Source organism: Gymnodraco acuticeps, unplaced genomic scaffold, assembly GCF_902827175.1.
Source record: "Gymnodraco acuticeps unplaced genomic scaffold, fGymAcu1.1, whole genome shotgun sequence".
NCBI lineage: Eukaryota > Metazoa > Chordata > Actinopteri > Perciformes > Bathydraconidae > Gymnodraco > Gymnodraco acuticeps.
Window position 1 is genome coordinate 818793 of NW_022992041.1, and position 21311 is coordinate 840103.

At 40.3% G+C, this 21311-nt stretch overlaps 1 protein-coding gene across 13 annotated transcripts in view; it reads left to right on the forward strand.

Annotated features, from left to right (window-relative positions):
• Positions 1–13414: 13414 nt before the first annotated feature.
• adgrb3 (adhesion G protein-coupled receptor B3) overlaps positions 13415–21311 on the forward strand; it is a 115319-nt gene continuing 107422 nt past the window's right edge. For 8 of the 13 annotated variants that reach the window (XM_034201919.1, XM_034201923.1, XM_034201918.1 and 5 more), the window contains exons 1-2: positions 13416–13988; positions 15547–16315. In XM_034201919.1, coding sequence (XP_034057810.1) covers positions 15562–16315 — 754 coding nt within the window. In that variant the 5' untranslated portion in view covers positions 13416–13988; positions 15547–15561. Of the gene's footprint in view, positions 13989–15546; positions 16316–21311 lie in introns of those variants that run through there. The other 5 variants (XM_034201913.1, XM_034201927.1, XM_034201920.1 and 2 more) reach the window with 3 other exon arrangements.

Consider the following 21311-nt stretch of genomic DNA (forward strand, 5'->3'; position numbering starts at 1 on the left):
AAAAATATAGCGTAATCTTTGTCCATCTTTGACAAAAACAAAAAAAAGCAGGCAGGTATTGTCCTTTTATTTTCACACGCTCAAAACACATTTTGTATTCTGTTGCATCTTCTTTCTATGTCTGTTTCTGTTTCCCTCTCATAACAGATGGTGAGGGGGATTCACTCCCGGGTCAGATGCTCGCACAGAACAGGTACAATGTACACTAGTAACTCAATGAACTTCACTGCAATGTCATGGAAGAGTGTTTTCCCCAACAGCTTAATTTGAAGGATATAAAGTTTGCTTAATGGTATAGCGTGTATTATCCGCCTGTAATATTAACAGTACTTGACACGGTTGTGTTAGCACAGTAATGGTTGATTCCTAAGTGAGAACTAATTACCAGAAATAGAGAGGTGGTGTGATAATGGCAGCATTAAAGGTGCCTCTGTATGTTTAACTCTTTTATCATTAACATAGTGATGTGAAATCAGTTGTGAAAGATGAAGAAAGGAAGAAAGGAAGAACCTACGAACCAACAAAATACAAAGGAAAAAGGAAAGAGAGATTACATGACCGACTTGTTTGCAGTAATCTTAGTTATATTGAATGTTTAAGTTGAGAACCCAAGGGGAGAAAAAAAAAAACCTATAAAGTAAACATAGAACTGGAAAGTCAGCTTTAAAAAAACACAGGGGAGTGAAACAATTGAAATATGCTGATAGAGAGCAGCTAGAGGGATTATGTAATGTGGTGTTGACGGTTCATTTGACAACGATGTGTTAAAGAGACCAGGTGGGTTTTTGCCTTTACATTAAGTCCCTGCTATTGAGTTGGTTCAATTGGTTTCGATTAAGCAAATTGTATTTCTTTAGATCTTGGAATAGAAACATAATCTTGTGCCTAAATAGGGAGTATAGAAGAAGTGAGATTCAGTGTGCCTAGGAAATGTAAAACTGAAAAGCTTTGGCACCCTCTGCTGTTATAGTGATTTCCAGATGGCAGATATTTACACAGACCTGCTGTAGAGATGCAGACATGGCAGAGGGCAGCCTGCAGACAGACAGGAAGATAAAAAATAGCTCCTTGTGCGATTTTAGGAAATGATTATGCTCTAATTAACCCTCCTAATAAGGTTACTTTGTTACGTTAAGAGGGACTTGACACATCTTGATGTATGTTTAACTCATTTAGATGGTTATCTCTTCTTAATCTCAAGAACCTGGATTTGTCTACAAATATGAAGTTTCTCTATTTTAGTTTTTGTACAAAGTTTTTTTCCCCCTGGATGATGATTCCCAAAGGAGCACCAGACTAATTGTTGCAGTTGGTTGTTTCATTATCACCTAACACCTTGATGCTTTTCTCCTGCTCCCAGGAGAGCTTCGCCCAAATAGAGTGTGTTCTGGATATGCGGGGTGAACTAAGGCCCCGGCCACACGAGGACGAAAACGGTCGTTTGCGTTACTGTTTAGTGTCATATAGACCGTTCGGCCACACGAGGACGACCGAATACGGCACTAAACGACTTCGGAAACGATAACGTGGATAGAACGGCATACGCAACGCTCTGGGGGGTCTAACGGCTCCGTGTGTATGCCCTATACGATCATTTTCTGATAATGATGAGGCAATAGCCCCGCCTCTCCCCACCTCTGCTGCTCACCCCCGCGTCAAAGTAAACTGCACACTGAATTCAGATTATTTATCTTTCTCTCGATATGGACATAAACGCGAGTGAAGTCTAATCTGACAGGACGGAGACACCTCTCAAACTACCTAAACTAGTTATAAATATGTTTATTTTTACTGTCGGCCGGGTCACTCATTACTGGATCAGCTGCTGCATGAGACAGACACTGACGCTGTCCGAAGAGAGGGAGGAAAAAGAGAGGCTCCGTGTATTTTATTATTATATTATATAGATTCGTTATTCATTTGTTTTAAAGCTCAATAAATAACAAAGAAGACCTTTGACCGGCACCTTTATAATTTTGTCGGAAGATTTAAACTTTAATACACGTTGACTGGCGAAAAACTCTGCCCGGTTCCCTCGGCCCCGACCGCGGAGAATAAACAGAAGGGCAACCATGACAACCATGCTTCTTCGCTGCTTTTGTGGAGGAAGTTACAGCGCCACGTACAGGCTCCTGCATATGTGCATATGAGCTAAACGGAGCTGTCTCGTGTGGACAGACACTATCCGGTGAATATTGCGTGTGGACGGAAGCTTTTTTGCGATTGAGTTTGCGTTAATCCTATATGTTTAGCCGTTTTCGTCCTTGTCTGGCCGGGGCCTAAGACAAACATTAATTGGTGGCACAGGATCCTCTGCTCTGTACCTGCTGTGCGCCCACACGCCGCTTGGTGTGGCAACCTCATCATCCCTCCCATCCCAAATCTCCTCCGACAGGGCCAGCAGCACCGAGCTCCTGCTTATCATTTATCATGCCAGCAGATTGGCTCATGTAACACGCGGCAGACTGATGGGTCATCCTCATGCTGGGGACCTGGCTGGAGTAAATCCGTGGCCAGTTGTCTGCATGATTTGCAGAGCTGAGAAATGGAGAGGAGGGCTTGTCTTTAAAGAGATAGGAAGGACGCATCTAATTCATCTCTGTAGACGTCGCTCTGCAGTATAAGTGCTTCAGACAGCTCCGATATCGTATTAGCACACCTGCACAGGCCCCAAGAGGATAGAATAGGGCTTCTTAGTGGAGTTCTTCAGCAGCTCCCTCGGAGATGTACACCAGAGATTACCCCATTAATACATCCCACTACTCACTAGGGTGGGCGGAGTAGCTCGCCTCCAATGAACATCTGTAGGAAACCACAGGTGACATCCCCTCTGCACAGGGAAGTACCCTGATTGTGTTTTCTGGGGCTCCTCAGTTCAGTTGAGAATGTTTTTTTTGGCTTGTTTCGACACCTGCAGTGTTGCGCACTCTTTACAAGCCATCAAATCACTTCTCGCAATGCCATGCAATGTTCATGCAATTTTATTTCTGACAACACTTTTCATCTTCACTCTACTTCATTCATTGTGAATGCCTCGAGTTGATCAAAGGATGTTGGTTGACAGGTCATCATTAAGTCATAATCCGACCCAAACCTCTTTGTTATTCTTCCGATCTCAGGCAAAGCGATGAATACATACTTATGAGCAAGGACTATTGTTTGGAAAAGGTCAGACCCAATGCAATCAATGAGCTGCTCCATCAACCAGGAGGTGACATTGTGGACTCAGGGGGATATTTTCTGTAGCCTCTACACATTAACGAGATTAATTTCATAGCAATGATCACCAAGGGAATATATATCTCCCTACTGGCTGTCACCATGGATACTGACTCTTATCGTGTGTAAATAGGGCAGACATTGACAGTTTTGCTTTGATTACATATTGACTTGCTTTTATCTGCTTTAGAATAAATATGATCTCAGACACAGACCTTGATTCTACTTTCAACCTAATAGAGGTAATATAAACTTGGTTTTATATGGTAGTTTTACTTTCATGGAAAATGTATTTTTGCATTTAACTTTTTGGGATCTAGACTGTCTCTCTGTTACTCATTTCCTGTGATGGACAGACTCTGACAGGTCCTACGCAATATAACAAGGTGAGTGAACTGTGCCAGATATTATTGCTGGTTTAATAAACAAAGCTAGAGCCCAAACAATCATTTGAAAAATAATACTGGGAATTCATTATAATACACATTCAAAATAATAAAAAAAAAAAATTGAGTTAAAAAACCACTCACCCACGCTGATATGTGCAATTAGTTATAACAGAATTGAAATGCTTGTGAAGGAAATTCTCTTAAAAGTTGTGTGGTGCGATTTAAACAAATGACCTGGTTGTGATGACAGAGGCACAGTTTAGCATGACCATTCATTCTGTTGAAAGCAGCACCCTGGGCAGATGTGATCAGAGGAGGCAGTATCTCCCCCCCGACCAGATTGACAAGCCAGACCAGACTCACGAGATGGATATCACGAGGGACAGCTGAGCTGCAGGAAATCAGTGGTGCAGGCAGTTTCCAGCCAGCCTCATTACAGAGGACAGGTTGATCCAGGCATTGCTCCTCAGAGAAGGGTGACTCCAAAGCACTAATTGTAAAATGCATCGAATAACGATTATTAAACTGTTGTAAGGTGTTTGTTTTTACCTGAGAAAAACATATGTGAGCTGCATTATAAGCAGCATGCTGTGGCAGAATAAAAACAGTGTGACAAAGTGTGAGATATATTGCTGAATGCACTTGAAAATCGAAATCCTTTATAACTTCAGGAAGGCCACACAGGAACAGAAAATGGGCAATTTATTCCAACAGTATAAACTACACCTTCAATTGCAATACGAGTAATGAAGGAAACTCATTTGTAACAGGGCATTATTTGTTGTTTGTTCTTTTTTTAACATCAAAAAGCATCAGATCAATTATCGCCTTTGCACCGTGTGACTGCATTTAAGTATTCTCTTATGTGCTTCACTCATCATAGAAAGAGCATAATCTCCGAGCATTAATCTTTATTACTCAGCAGAGCCACTGCAGAATTCAAATCACCAACCATATAGTCAAGGTCAGAGTAAAAAAAGAACATTTTACACATTTTAATAAATCAAAGTGTATGCCACCACTCAAAATGTAAGTGGCACACTGAGTATTGATTGAGGTGTCCTTATTCAGCTCAGTAAAACCATACTGAATACATATTTCATGACACATCCAAAAGAGACTAAAGGGGTTCAATTCAAACAGCCTATGTTTGCTTTTCACTTACAGTTTTTTTCGATGGAACTGGCGATCAAGCATTCTGAGGCTTCATCTACTGCGCTCTGGGAATGCAAACTGCCGAAAGACAAAACGCTGTCCCCAAACGTGATGTGAGAGAAGGCAGATCACTGCTCAATTTACTGATCATTTTATGTGCACACAAATAGCAGCAGCCACTATGAACACATACAGTAACTCTGCAGTAATCTGTTCTGCATTTGGGACAGAATCATAAAAGGGTTGAATGGCGTGTTAAGCAGCATTTATAACCTTGCGGTATGACCAATATCACTAACTTCATTAGTCTCACAGGTAACAGGTTAGTTTAGAGGCAACTAGCAGGATTTTTCAAACAAACAATGTCAAGACAAAAATAATCAATTATCGGCTTATGACCCACCTAAATGTGTGGCGGTGTTTGTATCTACAGAAAACCTCCCCACTGCCTGTTTTCTCTTTTCTTTGTATTTTGCTGGTGGAGATGCTGACTTCTGGACACGACAGCAAAGCAGCAGTAGGTAAGTTTGTGTTTCCCAGAAAATATAAATAGATTTATAATTAGTCAAATGAAAACCCTATGACTCAATGTATCGTCTAGCGGTTTCTTTTGAAATTTGAACCTGATTTCAGAAAACACAGGTCTTGCATTATGTTTTGATCCACTACTGCATATCCACGTTCCGGGATGCAGGCATTCATCCAGGACATTGTACTGTGTTGTGTGAAGTGTAGGCCTATAAGTGAACATTAGTAAATTAGTTGTGGCTATCCTATCGGAAGCAAATTGTTGGATGCTTGAAAAGTTTCTTATCAGTTCATTTGAGTTATTATGAAAGAATGTCATTCTCCATTGTCTGCCGGGGAGGCTAATTATTTTATCACAGACATTTTAATTAGCTGTATCTCAGTTTTCCATGGAGCTACAAAAGCTACAATAGATAGAGCAAATAGTTTATGTGAGGCTTTTCATATGAAGAACGAAGCTTCACATAGAATAAGACAAAGACAATACGGACTGTTCAGGATGAAAGAGGAAACAGTGCTTATGATTAAAAAATAAAATGGACGTGACATTATGCAATGCTTTCAGCACAGCTCAAAGGAATGTCAGTATTACTGTAAAACACATCACACAAGGAAGTCAGCAGTTGCATGAATGTTTGAGTTGCAAAAGAATCACCAGAATCGGATTTCAACATACGGTATCATCTGAAAACACGAATGTGATGAAAGGATTGTGCAAACACAGGGAGATCATCAATAAATCCAACTGAACCTTAGTCAGATCAGGCTGCATAATGCTGCAGATTCAAAGTTATGCTCATGATTAATTAGAGACACCAAAGCCTCTGGAAGACAAAATAGCACACTAAAGCCAATTACAAAATGATAGGGTTAACTTATATTCATTTCTATTATTAATGTCTAAGCAGCCACTTGCCAGGCATCTTCAAAATTGTCAGTGTTTTTCTTTCCCGCCCCCTCAATTCCTCATCGCAGGGTAAAATAAATGATAGACAGGAAAATGAAATAGTGGCAGGTGATTTGTCGAAAAGATAGTTTGTTATTGTGTGCATTCAGAATTGATAATTGCCAAGGTGACCTGTGATCTCCTTGATTAACAAGGACACAGCTCTCCATTTCGACTGCTGCGGGGCTATTTCCAGAGCCCTTTGTCAGCACGATTTCTCCGCCTTGTTGTATTTAATGAATCATGTGATACGCTATCAGTCAACCATAGTGTCTGCTTTATCCTAAAAAAACCTAATTTGATGTTTTATCATTTTTAACACCTATAGCAAGTCCTTGGCTGTTCCACATTAATTCAAATACAAATATTTGTAATTTCTTTTGTAAAATAAAGCTTGGGTAATCTATTTTTTAGACTGTTTTGCAAACCTCTGTTAAAGATGAAGTTTTCAAGTTAGAAAGTGTTGTCAATCCACATGTGTGGGGGCAATGGCTCATGGAATATTTACACAGCCAGAGAGGGGGAGGTTGCCGGAGTCTAAGGCTTGGTGGTTGGAACCACATTCAAAGGAAATGGATAAAGGCCCTGAGGATTCTTGCTGTGCAGTATTGTCTCAGACAAAAAAAAAGACATGAACAATGCTGGGTAAAAATACCTTGATTTAAAATTCATTTCTAAACCCAGGCACGGAAAAGGCAAATAGAAGTCTGAGGTGAATGTAAAGCAGAGCTGTATGCACCAGTCTGGCATAGTTTATGTCACACATGCATGACAGACATATTTTTCCCTGAATGATAAATTCCGGTTAAAGAAATTGTGCCTTTTGAAGCTTAGTGGTATCAATAAGGCTGAACATGAAGCATTTACAAAGCTCTCATTCGATTTCTACTTATACAAAGAATCCATCTGCATTACGCCTGGATTCTTAAACATGTATTCAAAATGAGAGTGAATCTATTAATATTTATACCATGCCATATGGTAAACAAGTAACACTGTGGCTTGGAGATTTGGTCCGGTTTGGTGGCATCATTACTCTGAAAGGAGAAATCTAAAAAGCAAATTCCTTTGAGAAGACAGCAGACTGGTATATTTAACATCAAAAAGACCAGGGAAGGAAAGTAATGAAAGATGCTGATAGAAAGCGCACTTGTCATCATGGGAATTATATGTATCTTTTGGTGTTTGATTGTTTGAGAATACAGCCACTGATCCAAAACGTTGCTATTCAAAATAACACAATAAAATGCTTTTTTACTTTTTTCAGAATTATCCGTATTATGTGTTTTATCAATGATTTTTTTAAACGCTGATCCCATTTTTCAACAGTCCCAGTGTACACATGTCATTTACAGCACCATCACAGACACCTGAACCCCTTCATTTTTGCTCCAGCTCTCCATCATATAAAATCCCAAATTGCAATTTTCAAAGTGGCAATCTATGGCTTGGTTTGCACCTGTAGTATGATTATGTCCTGGTGGCTGGAGGGTAATTTTATTGGGAGAACTGGGATGTGTGATTATTTCCATCCGAACATCCTGCTTCCTCCAAAAATATGTCAAACCGCTTAAGCGAGACAACATCAGTTTCCCCTCTGATTGTGAGCACTACATCAAAGCTTTGGAGGCTTTGCTTATTCAAATACTGACACTGTGTGGGTGACTGCTTGCTCAACTGTGTACTTCAAGTTATTCTACAATGATTAATTTAAGACAGCACCCACACTGTTGGAGCACCCAACCTCATTTTAAGACTCAACGTCCCTCCTCTTCAAGCACCATTCTTGTCACAATGTTATCAATTAAGACAATGTTTGTGACTGTTAACTATTTATCACACAACACAGTTTGCAAACATCCTAAAACCGTAGCTATCCCAACATATTAGCCACTCTGAAAGTTACTACTGTAAAGCCTTGATCACAGCGATTTTTTTGTTTTATTTCCTAGATTTATGTGTTATCAGTGTCAACGGTTTTAGTAAAGTCCAAGGTTCAAGATCAATGCTTTTAGCTGTTTTGCCTGATCACAAGCAGCAGCAAGGGTTAAAAGCAGCACAGTCTCTGATGTTAAAAGATGAGATCATATCACCCCGATAAAGCATTTTAACACTGTTGACTAACTGACTTTTCCCTGATACTGCAAAGGCATATTCAGTACATTTAGACTGGAACATCATATAAGATAAGATAAGAGAGTACTTTATTTGAGAATTCTTTATGAGACAGACCTTGGCCTAATGTCTCTAAGCAAAGAAGTTTTAAGACTGTGCTCTTACTGCGGAGGCTATCAGAGTTCAGTATGCAGTACACCTTACATTTCACCTCATTAATCAGGCAAGGTTATTCTAAGGTTGAATTTAAAGTATGGTTTAAGTTGAAAGAACATGTCTCAGCAAATGAGGTTGTGCAGAGGCTGCGAAAACATTTGAAAAACATTTTAACCTATAAAATAATAAAGTATATTTAAATGTTAATGTTCATACATTTTTCATACACATTACAATTTTGATAAAAGTGGACCTCTAAAGATTTAATTTATTGATAAATGTTTCAGATTTAGAAATGTGGCAGTTTTGTTTTCCAGAGAGGCTCTGAGAAATTATTGTATACGATCATACATGCAAATATACAGTATGTTATTTATAGTGTTGTTTATGCTGGTAAAGAAACATCAAATGACTGCATTATTATCTTCCCTCAGCACCGATTTGAGTGATCACTAGTTCATTTCATTACATTAAAATTGCAATCAAATAATAAATGTGGTTAATAATGCATTGGTAGTGAGCAGCAAAGATCATGTGTGCTCACGAGTCAAAAGGCTCATATCCCACACATGGCAAGTCATTTTGATACATCGATTGCATGTGCAATATATCTTCAAAGTGCCTCAACTATGCATCTTTTTGACAGACATTGATTATTTCGTACGGTTAACACACATTTCCCTTTGCACTCACTTGAAGTGTTTATGATTGCCATACAAGAAGAAGTGCAAGAACTGCGCTTAGCACTTAACCTCATCTCAACTTCAGCACTCTGCAATATCTGCAACAGTTTTTAATTAAATATGAAGAAAAATGGGAAAACAGCCCTTGAAGGGATGCAAGTGCCCACACTTTAATTTGTTAATAGAGCGGTACATCATTAGTGTAATGATTGCATCGAACCTTAAGACACAAGCCTGTATACACTAATAATGACATCCACTCGACATGACACATGAAGAACATTACTGTAAGCATGAATCCATAATGCTAATAGTTCTTGAGCGTGTGAAAGGAGTCAGACTTCAGGCATTTGTGAATACCCCCATTCTCACGGTAGTCTAGACATTCTCACAAGTTTCCTTGGCATTGCCGTGTCTGTGATCGTGATTGTGCACTTATATTGGTAAAGGCTTCCTTATTTAATCATGCTGCTCTAAATAGTAAGATCGTAGTGTTCCTGCTGTGAGATTATACTATTTTTACATGAAGCTGTAGGACAAAGACATATTGTATTGGTTAAGGGGAAATATTTAAGAAGACGCCTTTCTGTGAGGCTGTATAGCAATGCTTTTAGCTTAATGCTAAAATACACATGTTGATTAGATTAGATAAGATTGGATTCAACTTTATGGCAGGTACTGGGACAACGTAATGCAGTTAGCATCCAACCAGAAGTGCAAGAGTAGCAGTAAAGTGCAGTGTAAAGTATAGGTATAATATAAGTATAGACATTTGACAGATGTAAAAATATATATACAGTTTGGACAACATTAATGGGTATAAATACTATAAGCAGTATTGAATTGAATACACTCGTTGAATATAAGTTTTGACCTGATGATTGTGCTACATGAACAGTTAAGGGAACACCAAAGTTATAATTCATCTGGAGTACAGTGTGAAGATGTGATGTAATTCATATTTTCCAATATATCTTTCAAAACAAAACAAAAAATACCTAATGGTGGCACTAAAGGAAAAGTCAAGGAATCCCTAAAGTCTGTTGATTCCAAAAACCAGAGAGACTTGTGGACTGACTCAAAACAACCAATCACCATCACCATCTAAAAAACAGACGAGTTACATATTTTAGGCAACAGGAACCTAACTATTTACACCTCCATAAATTAAACTATATACATTAGCAGGAAAAGCAGATGTACTGCTGCATGTCAATTTGCTAGAGAAAAATGACAGCAGTTGTGAAATAACAAAAAAAAGTCAGATCCGACCATGAAGAAACATATCACTCCTGTAATGACACATTGTACAATAACTTGTTCCACAACAGCACAGGTGGATACACAACAGTATACAGCACTCCAAGAAAAACTTCTTTCAGACGCCCTCATTTGGGGTTTACCCATAAGTCATCCAGTTGAGACTCCTACAGGGAGAGAAGCCCATTATCACTGTGCTCAGACAAATGTAACATATGGACTACCTGATGGTGATGGAGTTGGGCTGAAAGTCTGAATACATTTTCACTGGTGTCTGGAGAATTGTGGGAGTGTGTGTGAGTCTGCGTGTCTGTATGCACTGGTAGCTACAGAAAAGCCATAATTGTTCTATGAGAGTAATAGTTTATATATACCTAAAGCAGTCATGCTATAATGATTCATAATGGTTGGTCTACATCAATAAACGATGTTTACCACATGATCGATAGAGTGATGTTTATCGTATGAGATTTTGTAATGGACATAAATGTTGTAAAATAGCCATTATATCAAACAGACATTCTATTCATAAACACACGTACCGAACACACACACACACACAAGTGCATGCTCAGTCACTCAAACAGGAGCAGGTGATAATAGGGCTATTCTTTATGCCAGGTCATGAATAATTCAAAATCCATGTACTCAAACAGATTCTTGAGTTGACAGAATAATGTGACGTATTCTGAAACTGCTATTGGTTGAGAAATATCACAAAGGTTTTCGAGATAGCAGGGGATAACTGATCTGATGTGTGAGCTAGTAAGGGCTAACCGCATGCAATATCAAGATGTTTCATAAAATCCAAAGGGATTTATGAATGTTTATATATGTTAATATATGTTGTCCTTCCCCAGCTATTCAATATGTTCTACTTAATGTATAGCCATCGGATAGTCCTTTGGCTTGGACTATAGGAAAATAACGCATTGTTTCTAACATACAATTTAAAACAACACCACAGACCACATGATGTCATTTATGTTGTGTGTATTTATTCATTTTGAATGTAAAACCATTGCAAGGAATACATAGTTCACATTCACATTGTACACCATTATACAGTAGATTCGACCTCTTAGCCATGCCATTACTTTACTCATTCATCTCTAACTACATGGAACCATGTTTTGTCATGAAGTTCATTTTTCCTCCAGGTTGCTAAATCACCTAACGTGCAGGGTGCCATTTGGACTCTTGAATCATCTTTGCAGGGGAGAGTGATGGCAGCTTTCCTGAAGCTTGGCAATTGGCCTCCCCATGAGTCAGTGGAGAGACACTTATTGTCTTTTCAGTGTTCAATAAGGCTTTGCATGAATTTCTTCAACCTCTTAGCTTAGTCAGCCAAAAGCTCCCTAAACGCCAACGTCTTCATTATGGCCGTGGAAAGAGTGGCTGGCTTGAGGTCACCCCTGATGTTCCACTGACTGCCTCGGGAAGACACAAATTAGAAAGCTGCTGCAGTCACCGGCCACGGCAACCAACTGTGCTGAATGACTCCAATCTCCTTTATAAGTTTGGCAACAGATTAACAGTGTTGTAAACGCTGCTTGGGACAGGACGTCAGGGATATAAACAAGTTCCTTCTGATTCTCACAATGCGGTGGCTGATACTCTCAGTTCTGGAGCATTCTTTGGAGAGGCTGGCTTACAAACACTTCACACTGAAACTTCCTGGAAATAAATAAACAAATTCATGCAGCATCTGCTCAGATGGAACGCGTTCAGTCAAGGCCTAAAAAAAAGACGGTCAGGCTAATGAGAGTTAACTGTGCATAGCAGAATGTTTAGAACAGCTGACCAACCCTCCATAAAAAGGGGGGAAAGGAATGTGGAAAAAACAATAGGTTATATCTGCTCTGACCAATTGAATGTCTCCTTTTTCAATATGCAAAGCAATCGGAAAAATGCAAATTAACTGAGCTCCAACATTTGTATTTGGGAATGTTTCCACGTTCCTTTATTATGTAATTGATTAAATTATGAATCTGATGCTTTATTTTGCATCTGTTAAAAAGACCCAACAAGACCCTTCCTCCATCTTCAATTGGAGGTTGATCAGTAGGCGATTCAGATGACTCTCTAACTCTGTATCAAAGTCCATTATAGTCCCATTCTACCAATGTATTTACGCAAAGGAGGCTATTGCAGAGTCATTGATGCCGCATTGTCAGTGACCAACTACTGAAGCCTGGAGCTTAAATTGGATTTAACTGACTGTTGATTGTTGAATCTCAGAATGTCTCTCAGAAAGTCAGGGTAGAGTTTTTAGAATAAGTAGATAGGGCTATTAGATTACAGTTAAGAGTTTGTTTATTTAATTAGGAGGTCATCATGAATACATCTTATTCTTACCTTGATTATACTGAAGACTACACACTTAAGTATTCTCCTGATGTCTAAGAAGAGAAGTGGGATGGAAAGAAACACAGAAGGTTTGAGCTGCACCTGTAAGGAGAACAACTTTCCAAAGAGAGCACAAGTTGCCCCATAAGCATTTGTTCTTCCAGCAGCGTGCAGGCGGCACACAGGCAGGCGAGCAGCAGGCGTATACACCACTGAGCAGTGAAGAAATCAAAACAACAGCGGCTGTCACCCATCAGGAGAGAATGGAAAAATTACCAAATACACCAGCGAGCTTCAGGTCCCACTGATACATGCGCGCAGGATTTACCTCGTGTTTTTCTCATGCATTCCCCTTTCCCCCTAAAAAAAGTATATAAAAGTCCATGAAATATTCCTGTTTTAGGTTAGGCTGCAGCAGCAAAGCGAGGCGTTGTCTGTGCACAACTGAGAGGGTCCAGTTCAGGGGGGAAACCCTTTTGACTCGAATTAAGGGGAGGAATATAAGAGAACAAAAAAAAAAAAGGAAGGAGGAGGAGGGCAGGGAAGAAAGTATTGGTGCTGCCAGACGCAGCGGCAGTAAGAAGCGTACGTACGTGCTTTATCTTAGCGGCTGAGTGTGTGACGTGATATTGCAGCCTGCTCCTGGAGCTCTGCAAGCACCAAGCAAAGCGCGTCTATTTCTCTCTCTGTTGTAACTCACTGGCCCCCCAACATCTCACATCCACCCACTACGGATCTTTTTTTTCACCCATTTTTTTTCAGAGGGGGGGTTTGCGCGATTTGCTGGAGAAAACACATTGGAATAGAGACGTGGAGTCTGGCGAATTTATTTATGGTAATACTGTAAGAATTGCCTCTATTCTTTGTATCACTCCAAGCATTTCTTTCTCTCTGTGTCTCTCTCGGTATCTCTCTCTCTGCCTCTCTCTCTTTCTCGGTGGCTGTCGTGCGTTGTTGCGCTCCGTTTTGATGGGAAAAACCCAGAAGAAGAAGAAGAAGACGGGGGGGATATGAACGGGCAGACCGGAGTGTAACGCATTTTATTTTCATCCATTGAACCATCTTGTTGCGCCGGACTTAGTGCTGTCGGGAATGGGGAGTACTGATTCACTGGAGGGCTGCAGAATATATTTATAAAGAATGTGGTCAAGTATGTTGGAAAAATAGCCATAGCTTCCGCAGTGTAAGGTAAGATTTCTATCGTCATTATTACAATTTGTTAACATTGCATGGAAAAAGATCATTTGTCATGTCATCCCTCAGTTTAAAGTTTAGTCTCCCCATGTTTAATACGTGCCCAGTCTATTCAACATGATGGCTTTGGAGCTTTCATCCGCTCATATTAGTCCAGGGTGCTTAACAGCTGATTTTTAAAGAGCTGATCTCTCTCCTGAGAGGCAAAAATCACTTTAAAGCGCCGTGCGTCGAACTGACACTGCATGAGATGCAGCCCGTGTCTCTATATTCAGATGTCCTCTCGAGACCGAATTGCTCATAGAAGCCCGGCAATAAAATCAGCGTCTCTTGACGACCGATCACTCGTCTCCAGAATACTGATTTGTTTTTGTGTTGCGTAGCCTTGGCAATGAATCTTGCGGAATCATATGGATTAATCGCGACTAAAAGCTGATTTCACTAAACACTGCTGCTACAAATCCTTATGTAACTCATATTATCCTAATGTGGTCTGCTGGGCAGGTTTTATCATTTAGGAAAAAAATAATAAGTTAGAGACAATAAGTGCGATATTCGTTGGACTCTCGTATCTATAGCCTACTTCGTATTTCAACGCCCACACACACACACACACACTCACACACACGCACACATGCACACACAGTTTGAGACACACGCGCACGTTCTGCTGTGACACTGCTCACAGCTGCATTGCCTGTTGGATTAAAGCAATCAGGACATCGCATTGCATTCTCTCCCTACCACCCTCTCTCCCCCCATAAACGCACTTAAACGCGCACGAAAACACACACAGAGGCACACACCACACATTCACACACACTGGCTCTTTATCAAATTGCATTGTCAAACATGTCAAGCCTTGAATTTTCGGAGACATGCAGGTCGTGTAGTGGACCGAAAGCGCACAGAAGGCGAGAAAAACCATGATGACCAGGCAAACGCAGAACGATTTTTTTTTCCTGTCAATGCTTTGTCTTCCTCACATTATCTAACTGTCGTGTGAGGAAACAGGCTAAATCACCAAGAAAACAGCTTGATTTGAAAGAGATCTTGGTTAGCCTACTGCATGCGTAAAAATGAGCAGTTGCATCCCACAGCTCGTGAGTACAGCACTGTGACTTTGGATACCTCTTTCACAGTTTATCTTGTTGATGTCAGATAATCTAAACAGCTTTATTTGAATATCTCCAGGGATTGTGCCATACCAAATACGACCCAATTAATAACGTCTAAATGACTCACATTATTGCACCCAACCCCAACACCCCCCCAAATAAATAAATAACTTAATAAATAACGACCAAAGACACCACAAGGTGGCAATGTTTGCACAAAGTACAGTAACGAGGGAGGCAGGATGGAGATGCAAAAGACATGTTGCTGAGGTTAACGTGCCCCCCCCTTCCATTTTCATGATAGGGCGTGATAAGAAGTGTGTGAAGCACATCAATAAGACTTGACAGATGATCTCTATCAAGTGTGATTGATGTGCTTCACGTCCTCTGGTTCAAACATTCTCTTGTGTGACACTGTCCATCTCTCTTTGCAGGCCAAATGACATAGGATGAAGGCTGTTCGAAACCTGTTGATTTATATATTTTCCACCTATCTTCTGGTTATGTTTGGATTAACTGGTGCCCAAGATTATTGGTGTTCCACTCTGGTCAAGGGGGTCATCTATGGATCATATTCGGTGACTGAAATGTTTCCTAAGAACTACACAAACTGTACATGGACGCTGGAGAACCCAGACCCTACCAAATACAGCATCTACCTGAAGCTATACAAGCGAGACTTGGGCTGCTCTGAATATTCTTTGCTAGCTTATCAGTTTGACCATTACTCGCACGAAAAGATCAACGAGTTGCTGAAAGTCAACGAATCTATAGTGTACCTGTGCGATTCAAAGAATATATATGTATTTTTGCTGTACGACAAGAATTTCGCTCAAATACGGAGAGTTTTCCCATATGATTACAACGGATTGACAACACAGAAGCTGGATGAGGAGGAGAAATCCAATGTGGAGTTTTTGGTCTTGAATAAGGCGAGCCCCAGCCAGTTTGGCTGTCAAGTGCTTTGTACGTGGCTGGAAAACTGCCTGAAGTTAGAGAAAGGGACAGTGGAGACATGTGGGATTGTGTACACAAAATGCACATGTCCTCAGCATTTAGGCGATGGAGAATCAGAGAGCGTGCTCATGCTCAACAACGTGGTTTTACCTTTAAATCCACAAACGGAGGGTTGCTTGTCACCTCAACTAGAAGCTGGGCAGGTCTGCAATCTGAGTGCAGAAGTGAAGCGTCCTCCTAAAGAAGGTGAGTATCCACTCATTTTCCCTTAATGGTGAAATAGATGTAGACTTAATGGACTACTGTATGCATAGACGAGATAGTAATCATGTCAAATGTGCACGTCAATCACTCCCTTCTCTGCCCTTATTGCATGTTTGAAGTGTGATGGCCCATGAAACAAAGAGCACACATAGACCTTTAGACTGCAGTTGGCTCAGAAATGTGTCAACTTCAAAAACAAAGCTGCCAGAGGAGTTGGGTGTAGTAATGACCACAGCAGCACAAATCAAACCACCAACAGGGGGTCTTTTTTTTGGTTGGACTGAGTTCAAAATGCACTATCATTGCTGTGAATTTAAAATGGCTGTTTTTTCTACACATCAGCACAGAGTTAAAATGGCTGCAAATCTAAATACACAATTTTTAATGTGTTATACATTTATGTCAGTTGTCATCTTTACAAAGACCAACAGTTGCCAATATGGACGCATCATTGGTTTTATTGGCTTATGGGACATGGAGCGACGGAGGCAGCAGCATCAGGTTGGATAACATTGCTCATGCAATGCAACATTGATTTTGGTGCTTTATCAAATCTGATATATTTAAATATATTTTGAAATAAAAGAGAAGTGGTATTTTCAGAAGCTGCTCTATTATATAGTGATGCTAATTGTCCAGTGTTGCCATAGCGCAATGCAACGTGTTTATATGTTGGAATTCAGCGATAATTAACATCAAGTTGAGTGCTTACAGTAAAAAAAATAATGTTTTCAGCAGACCAGCTTGCAGATATAATTATGCATGTGCACAAGTGCATACATAAAACCCCTAGACATCCATATGTCATCTGAATGAACATTTAATATGAAATGATAATGTTAAGGTTATAATGATTCTGTTCATTAGTGTCACAGTGTAGCAGGGGGGAGTGTTTTGTAGTTAACATACTGTGTAGGCCTTTGAATTGCAAAGGGAGCCCCTCTCGACACCTAGCTGCTTGCGTATTAACAGATAGCAGAGGAAAAACCCCAGAGGAATATGCTGCATACTTCAGAGGTGAGGTGCGTTTCACCGTGAGACTTAAAGGAGGGGCATTCATCACGGCACACTGAACCAAAAATAATGAGTCAACCTTTAGATTTTGGGGGGGGGAAATAATGATAGCAGAAATGTTATGGAGTTATCTCCCTTGTGGCTCTCACCAAAATAACAGTTGCTATAATAGCTCCCTTGAGAACAGGTGGCAGTTTTCTAATCAAGAAGAACATGTGAACATCGATTTTAGGAGTTCAGCCGTTTGGTTGACTCTTCCTGACTGTTACACCACATTTTTAGACAGGTTCTTGAATCACATTCGTACAGGATGTTTTTCTAAAAAATATTTTACTAAGAGGTAGAGGTATTTGAAATACTCAAGTTACTCTGCATATTTCTAAATGATTTATTAAGGGGCTTGCCTCCATCAAATCAGATGATAAACTCATTTTCAGAGTACCGTGCACCCACCCTTTCACTATAGCCCTTAAGCAATAATGCATAGTTTCTAATTCAATCTAGCATTACAACTCACCCTGCAGTTAACAGCATCATAATGTATGATTCAGCTGGGTGTTTTTGGTGAATTATTTCATCATTTTATGAATCTCACGTTGAAATGAAATACAACTGACTAGAAAGCATTATGCTTATTTCCATAGATTTGTTTTGTTCCAACATAACATTTGACTTTTTTTTTCTATCAGCATGTTAATAACGGCTTAAGCGCACAGCTTATTTTTTTTTCCCTCAGAAGATTTTCCACTAGCTTCTATTTATAGGGCCGGTTGATGGGAGGTTTGAATAAATCCGTTTTCATCTGGATAACGGGGAGATCACCACTGGGTTTAAAAGAGCACTGTGTCTCCCGTGGCATCACAGCGACAGACTGGGTGTTCCTGATGAAGAATAAAGCATTACAAACAGTCGACAAGGGCTCCATTTGATAAAATTGCTTGTCTTTGATCTTCTCAGTTCCTGGTAGAGGACGGCTTCAGAGCACATCAAAGAAAAGCAGGACTAGAGGTTGTATACTCCAGCCATGCCACTGAAATGCCCCTTCAGTGTTTTCCTGAGGACAACATAATTTTAAAGGTTAAAGCTCCTTACTATTTGTGATTATGCAGACAAAGAACAGACCTCATTCTTTGATATGTGACATTTTGGAAAACCAAAGAGTCACCTACTAGTCACTACTAGGATGACTCATTTATGCAGTCTTATTTTTGTCACATTCGCCTGTTTCAGGAATACAATTGTAAAAGAGAATCGAAAGGATTCAACACAGATTCAATTTGATGTCTATTCTCTTTTCTTTGTGTTTTGTGTTTGCGTGGTTTTCCTCCCACATCCCACGCATGCAAGTCAAGTGGGCTGCTGACTAATGGCGCGTTTCCACTGCAACGGGGTAGCCCCGTTTAAGCGTCCCTAAGCGTCCCTCGCTCAGGCCTCGGGCTGCCTCGCTGGCCGGCCCAGGCCGTGGCGCATTTCCATTACAGTTTAGGACCTGGGGTAGCAACGCAGTGTAGGCGGGGCGATCGGCTTTGTTTTTGTTCACATTTCGAGTTGTTCCGTCGAGCTCCCGCTGGATTTGATCATCCCCAATGAGATGTAGGAACGTCGTCACTTCCTCGGTCGACCACGGTGTGCTTTTCTTATTAGACGTAGCCATTTTTGTAGCTCATCCGTTTACAAAATGCTGTTTATAAAAATGCTGCAAGCTTGCTTCTACATATATATGCGACGCTAGGGATGAACTCGCGCGCGATCTTGGGACGATTCTCTCTGACCAATCAGCAGTCGAGAGTGTTGACGTCACTAGTTCAGCCCTGGCCCTGGTCTGAGGGAACCACGATTTTATGAGGCCGGAAAAAGAGGGAAAAAGTACCCGCTGGCCGGTACTAGGCTATATGGAAACGCCACCAAAAACCGGCCTGGCCGCTTGAGGACGGTTAAGGACGCTTAAACGGGGCTACCCGCTGCAGTGGAAACGCGCCATAAGATACTGAAGGTGAATGAGAGACGTCGGCCCGTCTACACTACAGGCATCGAAAAATGCTTTCAACGCTTCGCCCATTCATTTTGAAAAATGTTCAACTTTTGAGGCTCCAGTACAAGCGCTAGCCAATCAAACCACGTGTATGCTGGGAGAGACTACGCAGGTCATTTCCTCATATTCAAAAAAATGGAGGGAAAATTCATTATAGCGGTAGTGAATCACCCGGTGCTGTATGATCAGTCTCTGTTCATCTACCGGGATACAAACCGGAGGAGCGAGGCATGGAGGGAGGTGGCAGAGACAGTGGATGAAACTGGTAGGTCTTCGCCTGTTTGGGGATTTTATATCCAGTTTACTTCGTTTTAACATTGCTATTGCTTTGTATGCCGGGGGCGGGCGGGAGATTCCTGATTGGTTGTTGGTCGCCTTGGGCGTGAGAAATCGCCAAGCCTCAGACACGCCCAGCTTCAAGATTTTTTGATGCCTGTAGTGTAGACGGGCCGACAGTCTACGTTAGCTCTCTGTTGCCATGCTGATGTGACCGGGCTCTTTTTGGTTTTTAATCCAATGAATGATCAGATAAACTCAAGCTAGAGGGAATTGTTTTGTATTTTAAGTAAAAGCTATCAGCTCTCACATATGTAAATGTCCCTGCTGAATTTATACTGAAAAATATATCAAATGCATAAAAAGGCTGCAGATAGCAACTACAACCAGACATATTCGACTTTTAAATTCCCCTTCCCTATGCAATCCAGTGCAGATGCCTCTGTTTACATGTAAGCTCAAAATCCGCATATTCACAATGCACTTTTCAAATCATCCACAAATTGAACTTGGCTCCAGGAGATAAACAACAAATGATGCATTGTCTTGTTTTGTGGCTCAGCATACTGGAATGTTCTCGGCTGCAGGAAAGTGTCTCAGTTTATTTTAGTTTGGTTGTAAATTGAACAATTTCAAGGATCAGGGTTGAGGAGTGTCATTGCTTGGGAGGACTCAGCTTTGTTGCATGCCCTCCGAGCTTGGATCTTATTGTAACTCAAATAAAAAAAGCAGTGAAAATATTGACTAAATAGATCAAAATCAATACCATATTTCCAAGAAAAACCCAATTAAAACCCAAACTATATTGCCATGTTAAATAACAAATACAAATGTGTTAAAATGAATGGAAATTGATATTATCTTAGAATTGGAAATAAAAGGAGTCGGCATGAATTTCTGTCAACTATCATGACCTTGGATTACAGATATTAAACCTGACATTCCAGGAGATGGCGCTCTTCTGGCCATTGCTACACAATAAATCACTGTTGTTTTTCTCATGCTGTCCTGAAGAATTAAACTATAATAACTTTTTTTTTAATTGTAGAAGATAAAATGCAATTCAACCAAGCTACTCAGTGGAAATCTAATGTTAATAAACTGGGGCCAGGATGACATCATGGGGGGAGTTTTTTGTTAGTATTGTAGTAAAAAAGTACTTTAATGTATTCCTCATAAATAAAAAAATGAATGAAATGTAGCTAGATACTTAAAGGTGGGGTATGTAATTTATTTCAGAAACACTTTTTGTTATATTCCATGGAATGCTCTTAACATCCCGATAGCAATGAATATATTAAATGCTTTGACAATAAATACATACAAAAATGTTCATCTGTGGAAGCCGTAGTACTGTAAAAAGCACGACCAATCATTTTAGCCGGCCCGGCTAAAATAACTGGATGGCCTACCTGCCTGTCAGCCTTCCATCTGTGCTCAAACTTATCTCTTGCCCTCATTGGTCATGTCCGCGTTCGTGTGTGTTGGAGGAGGGGCTCTGTAAGGAAGTGGCAGATTTTTTCCGGTTGTGTATTTTCAAATTCTAGCGCACTCCAGCTGGTTTCTCCAAAATTACATACCCCACCTTTAACTCAAGATATTTTATGTTAAAAAAAACTATGTGAAAGGGAAATTTGAGTCAATTAAAATAAAATA